The sequence below is a fragment of the Eptatretus burgeri genome, chromosome 9 (assembly GCF_056783735.1).
Source record: "Eptatretus burgeri isolate ZD-2024b chromosome 9, Ebu_testis_v1, whole genome shotgun sequence".
In the NCBI taxonomy this organism is placed as follows: domain Eukaryota; kingdom Metazoa; phylum Chordata; class Myxini; order Myxiniformes; family Myxinidae; genus Eptatretus; species Eptatretus burgeri.
In genome coordinates, this window is record NC_140969.1 from 48072636 (window position 1) to 48088332 (window position 15697).

Below are 15697 nucleotides of genomic sequence, written 5' to 3' on the forward strand. Positions count from 1 at the left end.
GCATCACATATAAAGTTTGTAAATGTATATACAGTACATACCAGCCGCCCATTTTCGCAAACTGCTTCGGCAGCACCAACGCTGTGTCAAGTGTATGGTACATCAAAATAGAATACAATATTGTGTGTGCGCAATCATAGCAATATTCTTATTACCTTATGGTTTACCCATCGGGATGGATGGAAAGGCACCTGTGATTCAAGTGTGATACGCAAGTTAACATTGTGTGAATCCATGTTTACATAAAGGTAACATGATAACCTGTCAGCATCACAAGTACTATATGTACATCATGTCGTCGCAGGCTGTTTGAATTTTTAGATGCGACGATCAACTTGCACTTTGACCGATGGCTGGGACCGAGAGGTGAGGACGTGGTAAAGTTTCAGTGCTTGTGTTTGATTTGGCACCTGCCCGAGATTATATTTCTGCAGCAAGTTGGCATTTTATTGCACAACCATGAACAGCACATTTAACGGTTATGAAGATGTACGTACCATCGATTGTTCAACAGTTTGGTAGTTTGTAGTTGTTCCAATTTTATCCTGGATAAATGGGAGAAAATGCAAGATTTAAGTGAGTTCAGCTAAGATTAATAGAATAGAATTGAGAGAGCCGCAGCAGCGCATCCTTCCCATAAAAGTCAGGCAGTACCCGTTCAGTTCAAGTTCCCGATAATTTTTGTGCCTCACATTGTCCATAAACAATTGTTTTACACTATCTCCAGCACAGGCAGGGTTTGTGCAACTTAGATTGAGATAAAGTAGGTGAACATGCATTTTTACCACCGCCACCAAAGGTGGACGGAGATATTGTTTTTGCTCCTGTCTGTTTGTATATGAGCAGGATAGCTCAAAAAGTTGTGGACAGATTCAGACGACATTTGGTGAACAGATTGGTTGTGTGACAAGGATGAATTGATAAGATTGTGATGACAAAACTTGGTGGATGAGTTGAGAAGGCGACAAGAACAAGCCGATTCGATTTTGGTTCATATCGGGATCCAGATCTGACCTATCAGTGGGATACAAAACATAAACTGTTCATCCTGGTGGAGGTATGTTCTCTACGGAGTGCTAATTTAGTTTTCTGCTGCCTTTGTCTCAGATTCTCGTGTGCAAGGATGGTTTCTCCTGGACTCGTACTTGCCAACCTTCTCTCTCACCATCATGTACCTTATCACTGTGTATTTGGGGCCACGTGCGATGCGATCTCGTGCTGCCTACAACCTGCGAGGACCGATGATGGCATACAATATGAGTGTCACGTTTCTGTCATTGTACATGTTCTATAAGGTGGAGTACCTGGCATGGACTCATGACCATTGTATTAAATTTAATTTCACTATATTCACTGTTTTTAAGTGTTCAGATGCTGTAACAAGAGAAAATCATGCAAGAAAAGCATAACCAAGTAGGTCAAGGAGTCTTTTGATTTATAATTGATCCCTCTAAGAATACAACCTCAAACCCTGTTCGCTTTACCTATAACTGCCTGACACTGTGCTGTCTGCTTATCCCACCCCTCCCTCCTCCACCAGTATACATTACCACCCCCAGATCCTTCCCGTTTCATATGCTCCATAGCTGCCCCTTGCATTATGTAATCCATATTTTTGTAATTCTTATCAGGCCGGCTTACAGGTATGTCCACTCACAAGCTGTCTAGCCTGGGTTTGAATTCTGACCAGGCTATAAACTGTCACAGGCAACAGTGTTTCACAGGCAAGGCGATTCATAAAAGTGTGCCATCCCTCAGATGGACGTTAAATGGGAATCCCATCTGCTGGCATGAGTTGGTGTATGTTAAAGACCCCCCCCCCCCACAATGTCATCAGAAAGAGTAGGCAAGCTATCTCTGGCACCATGGCCAAATTCCAAATTCCTTCCGACTATAACCCTTGCTCCGGATTCCAAATCCCTACCGAGTATAACCTTTGCTCCGGAAGCTGCTTTGGCGGTACGAGTGAGATGCGAAGTCACCTTTTAACTGTCTATATATACTGGGTTCAAATTTCAGCCCAGCTATAAACTGTCACCCTCCTGTTTAGCAGGTAGGGTGATGCATCAGTATGGGCACTGTCCCTTGGATGGACGTTAAACTGGGTGTCATGTCTGCTAACAAAAGTTGGTGGATGATAAAGATCACGTGGTGTGCTTCACGAAGATTTATCAGACACCCACCTTAAGCCAAACATCAGACCTGGCCAGTGCAAGTTTAGGAAACTACATTTACCAATGGTTTTCCAAATCTATGAGAGCATCTAGTTTCCTGAATCTGATCACCCACCCCCCACCACCTTTCCCCCCTCCCTTTGCTATCTACCTTCCACTTTACCTTCAAGCTTTGTGTCATCTGAAAGTTTGGAAAGCCTACTCTTAACCTTACGATCCAAATCATTGATAATAATTATGAAAAATAATCGTCTGAGTACTGATCTTTTCGGTAACTCACCACTTATAACCTCCCAGCCAAACAACCTCCCACACCAAGCCATTCTTTGCTTCCGATCACGAAACTAGTTTACTTGCTCTGCCAGCCATCCCACAAACCCTCACCTTAGTTAATAGCCTCCTATGTGTGTGGTACCTTATGAAATACCTTCTGAAAGTCCAGATAAACTTCATCCACTGTACTTCTCTTACCCACCAAATTAGAAACTGCATCACAGATAGAACTCCAATAAATTTCAACATGACCTACCTTGAGTAAATGCATTCTGGCTGCCTATTTTAACTGATCTGGAATTTACATTCCAGATAAGGTAGTCATCGCAGACCGTCTATCCATCCTTCCCCTTTTTCGACTTCTCCGGCCAAACCACTGGGCCGATCCAGCTGAAATTTGGAAACAACCAAACAACTTGCTACTGGAAACAGGAATTGCAAAGTCCGTTCCGGTAACATGACGAAGTAGGTCAAAATGGCCGACTTAGTTAATTTCTTCAAAAATCTTCATCAGACCCACAATTCAGAATGCAGCCAAATTTAGGTAACAATATTAGGATGGGGTCCTGATGTTAAATTGCGGAGGCCATGCCGATAACGTGACTGGAAGTGTGTCAAAATGGCGGTTACGCAAATTCCTTCCAAAATCTTCTCAACCCATCAGTCAGAATGCCACCAAATCTGGGTTGCAACATTAGGCTCAGGTAGGGATGTTAATTATTTTGTGGAAGTCATGTGGATCACCTGACCAAAATGTCAAAATGGCAGACTTAATCAACTTTTAGGAAAATCACATCAATTCCTTTAAAAATCTTCTTCTCCAGATCCACAAATCAGAATGCCATCAAATTTGGGTTACCACATTAGACCAGGGGCCAGATAAGCTACAGGTCCTGGTTTTTTTTTTTGCTTTACACGAGCTAGCCTCATGGAAGAGCAAGGTAAAAACTTGACAATAAGGCAGTGAGACAGACATCAAGGGAAGAACAAACAGGAAAAGAGGAGAGGGAGGAGGGGAGGAAACACTTTTTTTTAACTCAACCATTTTACATGATTGTTTCAGTGAATGGAGGTAATAAATATCACGGGTAAGAATTGGGGATGACAAGATGTGGTGGTGCACTGCTTGCTTGGAGTACAAGAAGAAAGAATGAGACAGAACAGCCTTGAAGTTAGTTCCATAGACAGGACAAGTGAGGAATAGCAGTCAGTCAGCCTGGATTTTGGAAGTTTAACCAGAAGAGGGTTAGAAGGGCTAGAAGAACGGTTACATCTTGGAGTTGCTGAGGAGAGTCGGAGGACAGAGAGAGAGAGCAGAGTGAGAAATGTTTGAGACGAGAAGTTAGAAAAGAGACCACTGACGTGCCTGCAATGTGATAGCCACAGACCATATGCTTCGGCTTCATCACAGGAGATTCCAATAATTTTGAGAGCTTTAGATTGCACAGAATCCAGGAGAGTGATGCTGGGGTGCCAACCCACAGGGGAGAGCAGTGCTCCATTGAACTACAGACAATTGCTTTGTGGACTGTGAGTAGCTCTGATTTTGATCGATAGAGGATGCTAGATTGCGGCTGGCTTTAGATGCCAACTTTGCTCTGTGGTGTCACAGGAAAGGTCACAAGTTCAAGTGAGGCCCCTAGAAGTTCAAGAGGCTGAACCTCTTCCAGTGAATGACCAAGGAAATAGATAGGTGGACTTGTTCAATGATCCACCAGGCACAATAGGGTTAGACTATGAAATTTGCTGAATTCAAAGGATGTGTTCTATTTATCAGACCAGAGTCTAATAAATTCCAGATCAGCAGAAAGAAAGGTAAAGAGAGCTGCTGCTGTCTGCCTAGCAAAGTGACGAGGTACTGCAGGACACAATGTGGAGTCAGGTGCAAAAAGGAAGACGGTGTTTTTCAGAGCATCAGAGGGGTCATTTCTACAGATGAAGAACAAGACTGGGGAGGTCATTAAACCATTTAAGTAAATTTAAACTTTAATTAGTTGAAGGTCCCCTGACATGCAAAATAAACTTATTATTTATAAATTAACTTGACCTTCTGAGTGAAGAAATCGCCCATGTTCTTTTTTTTTTTTAACTAAAAAATGGGATAATTAGAGCAATATTTCGATCATTTCTGGAGCTGTTCACAACTTGCTATCTCCCGCCCCTAAAAAAAATGGACTTCAGCGAATCGCAGCGTGACGTCACATACAGTAACTCGCACAGAGTGGATTGACTCAAGAGTCGAGATGTCGCGCCTGATACAGTACGTACAAATGAATTTTGCACGTTAGTGCAATCTCTGTGATCGTCTTAATTCCAGTGATTGTTTCGCGAAAGTTTTAAAAAGTTTTAGCCGTACTTTCGAAAATGCCTGCAAGATGTATCGTAGCAGGATGCAGCAATACAAGCAAAGACGGTGTAAGCCTTCATGTATTCCCAAAAAACTCCTCTAGGACATATATAAATGAAATTTATGTACTTTGGCATGTCAGGGGACCTTTCAATGTTTTATTACATCTCAAGCATGTAATAAATGAATAGTTCAGTTGGTTACCTGCTTAGAGGCCAGAAAGGGGGCAAACAAGTAAATGAATAGAATGTCTTGCTTCACAGTATCATTAAACATTATTCGACATGAAACCCGACTCCCATATTATCACAGTATCTGTACTCGTTCCCGACAGACCGCTATTATTTTATGAATTTTGACTTTTAACAACCATTGTTATTGCAGCTCTCACTTAGAAACGGTACTTTTGATGGGTGGAGTTGATAGCAGGGTGGTCACAATAACTGATGACTGTTGCATTTGTTCACAGCTCTGTGTTTCAGCATGGGAGGGAAACTACAATTTGAAATGTCAGAACATGAATAGTGGGGGAGATGGTGATCTCAAGGTAAGTTTGACATCCTTGATCAATTTAATATCGCATGAATTATGAATTAGTGGCCTTGTCTTCAGAAAATGTGCAGGGGCACTCCGATACCTTTATTTTATTGCCATGGCCGTTTGTGCATCACTAACTTCACAACTTGCAATTGCTCGATGGTCATACTTTTTCAAAAAAAAAAAAAAACTTTGCTTTGGTAACTAGGTAGCATGGAGAGCTCTGAAACAATGGATGCACAAAATCAACTGAATTATGTAAATTAGATTGTTGGTTTGAGTTGGCACGTACAGGTACACATCTTGATAGTTTTATCTTTTATGTACACTCACTCAGCTATACTTCTTTAATTGTCTGTACATTGTCAGATTGGTGCATATGACTGTGTTTACTCCCTCCCACTCCTTTTATAAGATATTGTAAAGGATCTGGAAACCATATGCATTCAACACGCAGATGTCCCAAAAGTCAGTTATGTCGTTAAGTATGTGTGCAGTCAGATCCCCTTTCTTTTGTCTAGTGGGAGAATCAAAGGCGTGTTGCGATTTCTTTTAGTTACGTTATTACATCTAACAAGCCATCCAACAACCATCCCATCTGCATGACCCCTCGGCCCATCACGATCCACCACCAACCAGCTGCCTTCTTGCACCCTGACGTGCCAAGGCAAGATCTCACAGTTCCGGTTTCTCGGCTCCAACAAACGTTGTAACTCTTTAACGACAACCTTTGCAACATTGATACTGTTGCTCGTCAAGTATGAACCCACATGGAAGAGTGGCTGGGGTTCCCGGCAGGGGCCGTTGCAGCGTTGATACTGTTATTCGTCGAGTGTGGGCCCGCGTGGAGGAGTGGCTGGGTTTTCCCGGCAGGGGCCAAAGCCCTGCCCCGGAAAGGTGGCTCGTAGGACCTGTTCAATCAGAGGTGGACAGCGATGTGTGTTCACCAAGTCCCTCCCTGCTGAGGGAGGTTAAAAAAATCCCCGAGCACTCTCTGAGAGGAGAGTTTTGGTGGGTTTTTGCTGTCACGAAAGGGTTACGAAGGCTGTTATGAAGGGGTGGTAACAGTGGTTGTTACGAGGGCTGTCATGAGGGTTGAGTAGAAGGTCGTCGAGGCGGCGAACGTGTCTCTGCTGGCCCTCTACAAGGAAGGAAAGAGCGACCCCGACCCCCCCCCCTCCGTGAACTCCGGCCATTCACCACCCAAGCTCTGCCACAGATCGCGAGTCCCATACGTGCGACTGAGGAACAAACCAGCGACCATTGTCAGGTTCCGCAGCATGGAGTAGCCCCTTTCTCCGACGGCCAGGTACCCATCCGAACTCTGACCCCCAGCTTGTCTCTCTCCTCGGCTGCGAGGGTCCAATAAATAACTCTGGGTTTCTTTTCATTTGTGTGTGTGTCTGCGTGTGGGCCCGTCTAAGTAGAACTGAATAAGTGTTTTTGGATCATTGTAAATATTCCTTGCTTGCATATTCGCGTTAAGTCTTCTCTGTGTCTTTTTATTGTAAATAAATCACAGAAATGTTCCCAGTCTGTTTCCGTCCCTTCTTGCATTGGTCCAGCATGTTTCGGATCTAAGTTTAGGCGGGGTTTTATCCCCAGTAGTCGGACAATTATTTCCGGGACGTCCTGGGCAGGCCCGCTCGACTGCATCTGAGCCGGAAAGGTGGGTGGTCGAGTGGTAGTCGGTTGGTGTAATTTTACTGCTGCCGGTAGAGTGAATCCAGTTCGGCCAGGTGTTCCGAGGACGTGGATCCCCGGTAGCAGAGACCGCATGGTTACTTAGGTACATTGGATCGAGACAAAATAACCCTATGCCACGCGGTCGAGATATTGGCGTTCTACGGTCGGTGAAACGACTCACCGAGTTATCCGAGCGACGGCCGATAATTCCGGGGAGTCTGGGGGAGATGATGTAACCTCTCCCAAACTAGTGGTCGTTCTCGCCACTGACCCCCGGCCCACAACAATATCAACTCTGTCTGGGCTGACAGGATTGCTGAGAGGTATGCACACTCACCTCAAAGCTGTCTAGCCTGGGTTTGAATCCCAACCAAGCTATGAACTATTAACCCAGCTATAAAGGCAGGGTGATTCATAAATGTATGTGCTGTCCCTCGGATGGATGTTAAATGGGTGGCCCGTGTGTTTGCATTTGTGGGTGGACATAAAAGATCTCATGATGTTCTTCGCAAAGAGTAGGTGAGCTATCGCCGGCACCATGAACAAATTACAAATTCCTGCCCTAACTTACGGAGGACACCGATTCAGAGCCACAGCTACGCCCTCAGCCAAATATGCTACCTTGCAGCCTTATGTTGCATATGAAAGAAGAGGACCTCTATACAACACGAGTGTATCGGGGTCTCTGTCTATATGAATTATTGCAACCTAAAGAAAAGTCTAAACTGTATTCACATTCAGTTGCTCACAGCCAGTTGCTCATTACATGCTCAGCACAAGTAATGTTTGTTTAAAAATATATTATGCTTTCTATAAATCACCTGTAAGAGCATGGAGGGGAATTGGTGAAAGGGGTGAAAAGTTTTTGCTTTTTCTCTTGAACTTAACAACAAGATCAAAGTTGCATATGGGTACCAAAATAAAAGTAATGGGTACCAACGACGTCACAATCATATCGCCTCTTTTCTCACCGCACTCAATGGGGGCATTTCCTCAGGAGGAATTTCCTGCTCCCCATAGACACAAACTTTTGGGGATTGTCCAGGCAGCAGGCTCTATCCTTTTAAAATACTGAGTGTCAAATGAGGAAGCGGCACATACCATTTTTAAAGTCTTTGTTACGAATCAGTCGGGGTTTGAACCGTCAACCACACAGACTCGGAGCGGATGCTTTTAACCATTAATACAGGTATTGTGTTTGCGTGAAAAGAGACACGATCTTGTTAAAATTTATGCAATATCCATGATGGGGCACAAATTTGTGTCACCGTAGGAGTTAAAGGGTGATTGGTGTACATGTATGATGAAGCAAGGTTGCATTTCTTCCACTCATTTATGCAGGTGGCCCAGGTTTTATGGTTGTATTACTTTTCCAAAGCGATAGAGTTGCTCGATACCATGTTCTTCATTCTACGGAAAAAGAACCACCAGATCACTTTCCTGCACGTGTACCACCATGCCAGCATGCCGAATATCTGGTGGCTCGTCTTGAATTGGATTCCTGCTGGTCACAGTAAGTGAAAGATGGCTAACTAACTTGGCATAACTCTTGAGGTAAGAGATACAAGGTGGAATTTTGTGTAAATCCTATGCTTGTGACTAATGTCGAGTCCAATAAGTAAAGTGAGATGTTTCCCCAAGGAAAGTAAAGGCAGAGAGATTTAAAAAAAAAAAAAACTATTTCACCCATTGTATGAAATGGAGTTGATTTCTGATCCCAACTTGAATGAGCACTATGGGGATGAAACTCAATTGGTTGAAAGAATCGAGCCATAACTGCAGTAAGATTTGATTTGACAAGATGGCGGATTATTTTGTACGACTAAACTTGAGGTTTTTAGAAGTAGCAAGGCAGCAATTTGTGTTCTACAGTATTCAAATATGTAATTAAATTGGGATGAATAAAGAAATAAATAAATATATTTAAAGCTTTTTAAGGCTCTCGGGGGGGGGGGGGGATTTCTCACAACTTTACCGCCATTGATGAAGTCTTTTACACCACCTTATTTAACATGTTAAATTAGTTCTTCCTGCCTGTTTATATGCCCTTTATGACATCCCTAAAAACAGGAATTTTCTTGTTTAGAATGGTATTCCATTTTTTTTGACTGGCAGACAGACTCCTCTGTGCGCATGTGCACTCGGGTTGAGATTCCATACAATTTGCTAAATTCAGAGCCAAATACTGATAAACTGCAGGTTTGTGTTCTGATTCATGTTCTCGTGTTCAAAATATAAAATTCAATTGAAACTAAACTCGATCATACACTGATATCTGTAGACAAACAGACAGAGTGAACCAATTGCTTAACACCGTTATTCACTTCACACGTGGGGTAAAAATGGTTAGAGTTGACTGTCGTGAAGGGTGACAAGGTGCTGATGTTTCACACTTTTCCCTTATTACGTTGGTTCTACTTGGTCTACTTTTCATCTGGGTGGAAATGTACCTTCTTCAAAGCTTTTCTGGAAAAATTTTGCAAGTGGGCTAACAAGTACGGCAACTCATTTCTTCAAGGCGTGTGCAAATCTGGACCTGTCGAAAGATCTGTGGAATGGTGAAAGGACCATTACTTGGTGAATATGTATCTAATTCTCTAAAAGTTTCTACCTGGTTTCTAAAATTTCTTCCAGTGGAGACTGTGGAGGAAAAATGAATAGACTTCGCAATGGAGAGAACAGCAGTCAGGATTAATAAAGATGTGAAAATACAAGTCAAGAGGAGGCTGGTGAATGTTCTGGTATTTCTAGTTGCAATGTACAGATGTGAGCCATGAACAGTGAAAACGAAAAAGGAAGAAGATTGACAGTTTTTAAATGCATGGTTGGCGATGAATGTTAAAAATTCCACATACTACAAGACCAACAAACAAGTCAGTACTCGAAATAAACAATACCACGATGTACATTAGAAGTGCTGATGCAAAAAACAGAAACTGTCATACTTTAGACACTATGCGTAGAGAAAATGAAAGTTTGGAGAAATCAACCATGATGGGTGTGATTGAGAGAAGAAGAGAAAGAGGTAGACTTAGTATGTGCTGGATGGATGGGGTAAAGGATGCAACCAGGCTGTCTCTCTGCCAGGGCTTCCGGAAGCAGTGCGGGATAGGGATGATTGGAGAAATCTGATCATGAATATAATCAGATGTCGGACAAGACTTGACAAATGGATAACGAGGTGTGTGCTTTATTAAAGGTGCATTTATTTGAGAAGGCCGATGTTTGCCCTGACTTTTACCTTTTTCTATGCTGCTGTATAGGAGGTCCATTGAATCTCAAACATGGGTATGTCAGCAGCTCTACTCTTTCCTTGAACTTCATTCAGTTTACCACCACCACCTGAGTATGTTAGCAGCTCTACTCTTTCCTTGAACTTCATTCAGTTTACAGTTTTCACAAGTACAAGGAGTAATTTTTGCCAATTAAATTACTGCAAATGAATACACTCGAGTTTCCTTACAAGGGATTTCAACACAGGTGGCCCATCAAGCCTGTGCAATTGTTGCCAATCTATGGTTGTTTGTCTGTGCTCTATCCTTTTTAAATGGTGATTGTCAAACAAGAAAGCAACACCTGTATTATTTTTAGTCTTTGGTACAACTCGGCAGGGTTGGGCTTGAACCGCCGACTTCCAAAACTCAGAGCCGATGCTATAACCATTACACTACAGAGTACTGATTCCAATCAAACTATTTTTCCCTAATCCCTTTCCCAACAGCATTCTTTGGTGCTTCAATTAACTGCTTTATCCATGTGCTGATGTACTTGTACTACTGCTTGTCCACAATACCTCGTGCACAGCCATACCTATGGTGGAAGAAGTATATCACACAGGCACAACTGGTAAGAATAACCCTATACCTTTTCATTAATATGAGAGTTTCAATATAGACCAGAGGCCACAATGGAGAAGGGGAAGGCTTTGATTTTGTGTTTAGTGTGCAAAAGTGTGCTGAGCCGAACCTATGTTATTGGGATACCATATGCTGTCTTTTGTCTATTGACTCGTCATTGCAATTTATTTCATTTATGCAATATACTGCATAAATATATTTGAAGTATATTTATGTCTCCAAATGTCATCCTCCATGAGCTTTGGATAATATTGGTTGGTAGGGTTGGGGGGGGGGGGGGAAGTTGAGATAGCTATTCAAAAGAAAAAAGAAAAATTACCCCCGTGTGGGGGTGACGGTCATCTCTACAATACCACAAGTTCTCAATGTTCAGTTCAGGTAACCGCGAAACAGTCCAAACTAACTGTTTAGATTGAAATAGTTCAGATATACACTAGCATAATACTACTAATGACATCATTAATAAATAATGTATTGTTCATTTAGTACCTGGATTAACACATCAGAATCACCAGTAAGTGCAATATGTGGTTTTCAGGTCCGTCCAATCTCTGGGGACATTTCACTTCCGGTTGTAGAAAAAAAAACGAAAAAATAGGCTTAGCTCTCGGAGATTATGATAATCCTGCAGATTATGATAATCCTGTAGATTATTCTTCACTGATTATAATGCAACTTTCAGAATGAAAATTGGTCAAGTATTTATAGAGATATTGAGGTTTGAAAAATAGTTAGAGCGAGCAAATTCATTAATTATTAATTCCACAGAAGTTTTGTGACATTGCACAAAGTAACATGTCAGGTATGAAAAAACATTTTGTATGCCAGATTCATTAATTATTAATTCATTAATTATGGAATGTACTCATTGATATATTAATCAGAAAGCCCGAAGCATGTAGCATAATTTATCACTTATCCCCTCATCCAGGATCCGTGGCCTCGCCCCACAGCCTGCAGCCCTATGTCCACCGGTGATTATATTAGATATCGGCACGATCGAGAGGAGCCTGCGAATCATCCCTGCTGATGCACTGAATTGATGCAATCGTTCGGCCAGAATATTCGTTGTCAATATATGTTGCAGAATATGTTGCGTGATTAAATCACCAATACAGTCACTCAAATTTATACCGCCGACATACTTCTTAACAATCACCTTCGCCCAGAAAGCACAGTCAATCTGAAGCACGCTGGCCACTGCCCAGATGCCATGACCAGACTACTGTGCAGTTCTACTGCGCAGTTTGGTTAAAGACGACTTGGCATTTTGGCGCGCGCACGAAATTATATTTTGAAAATAAATGCCGACATTTACATTTCGGGTTTTGAAACTTTTGCACCTTTGGCGGAAAATGTATAAATATAAAAGGATAAAAATGTGTTTTATATTTATATTTCATTTCTCCTTCGTTCCTTCTTTGCGAATCGCATCGGCGTTTTTGGCCATCTTCCAGATCACGTGACGATCAAACGGGAAGGAAATTCAAAAATCTGTCCGGTTAGATACAAGATAATATTTTTTACTATCATAAACAATAAACAGTTGCCGAATATCTTGTAGAATGGCAGACGCGATAGATTTTGAAAATGGTGATTTTTATAACTTACGTGACCTCGTCGCTGACCTTGAACCCGGACAAAAGTTATATCGTTGTGCAACACTCATCGACCTCTACCCACATACTAAGTTTCATCAAGATCGGAAAGAAAAATTGTTGACGGACGTACGGACGGACGTACGGGCGTACGGACATTTGGTCCAGCTTTATTAGGTCATCTCGGTAGAAATGACCTGAAAAGGCAACTCGGTAAACAATTTGCTGCCTCCTTGGCAATGCATCACCTGACTGAAGGAAAACATGCAATAATCCCAAATCCATACAATCTGACTGGTATTCCTAGATTCCTACTGGTACATCTCCCTCTGGTCCAAAATGCAAGCCAGGTTGTAGCTCAAGTGTTGTTGTTTTTTTCCCAACAGTTTTTAAGGCTCCCTGAAGAGCCAGTATGCAACAAAACAATACAAGGAAAGTTGGAAGGTGATCTACTTTTACACTACTCAAGAGTATTATTTTGAGTATTTGGATAAGGAATATGGGATTCGAACATGATATCCCAGAATTATAAGCAATTTGCTCAAATGGGAACTCCAAACACACATTCAAACAAGCAATTGATCATCAGTCGAGAAAATGATGCCAAAGCAGCGCAGAAATGTTTGATCAATTGACATCTGGCGCTGGGGTTTATTTCAACTCCCGACAAAGTGGCCAGTTGCATCATGATGTAATGTACCGAGACCAGCTGAAGGAAATGATGCACTTGTGTTCAATCACCAACTTATTGCTTTTGCCTCAATCATCAACTTCCAAATTTTTTTCAGGCAAGAAACAGTGCAAACTCCAACCAAACTTTGTTTCGCTTCGGTAGAAGTCCAAATCAGGATGATCCGGCAGGTTGCTGGTTCAGAATCAGAAAGTGAGAGAGGCTGACAAGTCGAGACAAATCTGGCCCAGACATGTTCACTCGTGTCGGTGAAGATGAGGCATAAACAAGATGCAACCCTCACGCAGTACAATCGGCAGACTGTTGACATTCCTTATTGCAATGGGAAGCCTGCAAGCGCCCCGGTGGTCAAGACAAAACACGACCGGCACATGTGACACATTCATTGCTCCTGTGTGCGCAGGTTACAACACTCTGAGCCTTGCCAGACATCCAACAGATGCATATTCCTATTGGCATGCTTAAGGCATGGGAGTTAGCCGTCACACTGTTGCAGCCAATTTTAGAATACGAGTGGAATTATCCTCCAATCTAATGTCTCAAAACTTTCTTACAACTTGCTTTGACATGCTTATAGCTTATACTCAATTTGTTTGCCATTTGTATGAGCACTGCTTGCAAATGCTCTCGACCAATGACCCACCACATTGGCGGTGGGAAATTGAAGCTCGTGCGGAGACTTACCAATTAGGAAATCACAAGAAATTGCTTCTACAATAGTACACAATACAGATCGTAAAAGTGTCAATGCAAAAAAACTTGAATAGTTTCTTCAGTGATTTTACTTTGGGTTTGCAAGATGTCGTTATTCAGCTGTTGACTGTTTACACACTTTAAGCAAAGCCTTTTATCTTGTTTGTCATACTCTGCTATCACTTTGGAGAATGACAGGCTCACATTTCCTTCCTCAGATCCAGTTTGCATTGACCATTCTACACACAATCAGTGCGATCATTTGGCCATGTGGTTTCTCCATCCCATGGCTCATGTTTCTCGTGTTTTATATGATGTCCTTAACAGCTCTTTTCCTCAATTTCTACATGAAGGTAAGTCATCATTTATGGACAGGTGTATTTTTATGAACATTAACAGGCTTATCTACATGCAATGCTCGTATACACGAAAGTATATCTGGATGTTAAATACACCAATGATATTCCCTGTGCAATGTTGAGCAAGTTTGTCTGTCATTAGTTAGTGGAGGTGGCAGAGTCACTACTGATGTTCTGATGAGTTCAAGTGTGGGTAATTTGTATATCGTGTGGGTGGGGCCAATGTGGTTGGGCAGTTGGAACAAAACATTGCAGTACCAACTCAGGAAGCAGCACAACATGATGCAGCTGGGTGAGGTAAAGCCAATCATGCGGTAAGCCTCGATACATTCAAACTAGGTTGGAGTTGTGTCTAGATTATTGGATGAGATGGGTGGTGGTGGTTGATGGTCATGGCAGAAAGTGAGTGGACCAGGAATAGTCATTGTTGGGGCATTCAGAGAGACGGGATTAATATAGTTAGCTTCAATTATTTTAACTAGAAGCACCCGCTCCCTACAGGAGCCGTCAAGGGGGTCATGTTATTATATTTATGCCTTTTTTACTCCAAGGGGCCCCAGGATGACACACCCAAAAAATGGTTGCAATCAGTTCAGCCGTTTTTGCAGTACCTGGGAACAGACGGACGGACAGACGGTGAATTATAGTAAGATAGCTCAACCTATTTCCTAATTCACTGAGTTACACTTACCTCCTGCTAGCATCTAAGGATCATGGAGCATCTAATACAGATAATTTGATTCTCCAAAACAACCCTCACTCTGCAGGTATACTTCCAACACATGGTGATAATTTGAATTGTATCTGTACTCTTGTTTGACACTTTTAGACTTACACAGCGAAAACAAAAAGCAAGAGAAGCGGAAAAGACATCAATGCAAGCAGTACAAGGAATGGGGGCAATTACGAAGATCAAAAACTTGTGAGAAGAAATGTCTGACAAAAAAAAGAAGAAAAAAAAAAGGAGATGATGTGATACCATGGTGTCTCCAGGAAACTGGAGTGAAGAGTTTGCCTTAAACCATCGAATTTAAGAGAAAGCAAGCCACAGAGATCGAGTTCTTTCAAATATCACACTTTTATGTAGGTTACATGTTAATAAAGCAACAAGTTAACTGATGAGTTGCAATGTCTTCCAATGATGAGAGCATCTATCTTCATTCCACATTTCCTCTTCTTATCCTCTCTCTATCTTGTTGCAGAGTCGAAATTTATTATTATTTTATTTCATATGCAGCTTGGAGCTACTGTTTGCATCATTGCTGGAGCGTAGCTGTGCCACTGATGCAGTGCTCCCTGTTCCCAGTAATCTGGTACTCATTTTGCCCAACTCAGAAGGATGACGGGCTGAGTTAAGCCACTTGGTATTATTTAACAGAATGACAGAGGCTCATCAAACTCAAGACCCGAAGATCTTAAACCAGCCACCTTAACCATTAAGCCAACACCAGGCTGGGATAGAAAATACAATGTGTGGAGAAA

At 42.1% G+C, this 15697-nt stretch overlaps 1 protein-coding gene across 2 annotated transcripts in view; it reads left to right on the top strand.

Annotated features, from left to right (window-relative positions):
- Positions 1 to 206: 206 nt before the first annotated feature.
- The window catches only part of LOC147020088 (very long chain fatty acid elongase 5-like), a 39685-nt gene continuing 24194 nt past the window's right edge, over positions 207 to 15697 (top strand). Inside the window, exons 1-7 of one of the 2 annotated variants that reach the window (XM_085895128.1) lie at positions 207 to 366; positions 1108 to 1295; positions 5264 to 5341; positions 8359 to 8530; positions 10739 to 10863; positions 14075 to 14209; positions 15045 to 15334. In XM_085895128.1, the coding sequence (XP_085751254.1) occupies positions 1170 to 1295; positions 5264 to 5341; positions 8359 to 8530; positions 10739 to 10863; positions 14075 to 14209; positions 15045 to 15155 (747 nt within the window). In that variant the 5' untranslated portion in view covers positions 207 to 366; positions 1108 to 1169 and the 3' untranslated portion in view covers positions 15156 to 15334. Of the gene's footprint in view, positions 367 to 1107; positions 1296 to 5263; positions 5342 to 8358; positions 8531 to 10738; positions 10864 to 14074; positions 14210 to 15044; positions 15335 to 15697 lie in introns of those variants that run through there. The other variant, XM_085895129.1, reaches the window with a different exon arrangement.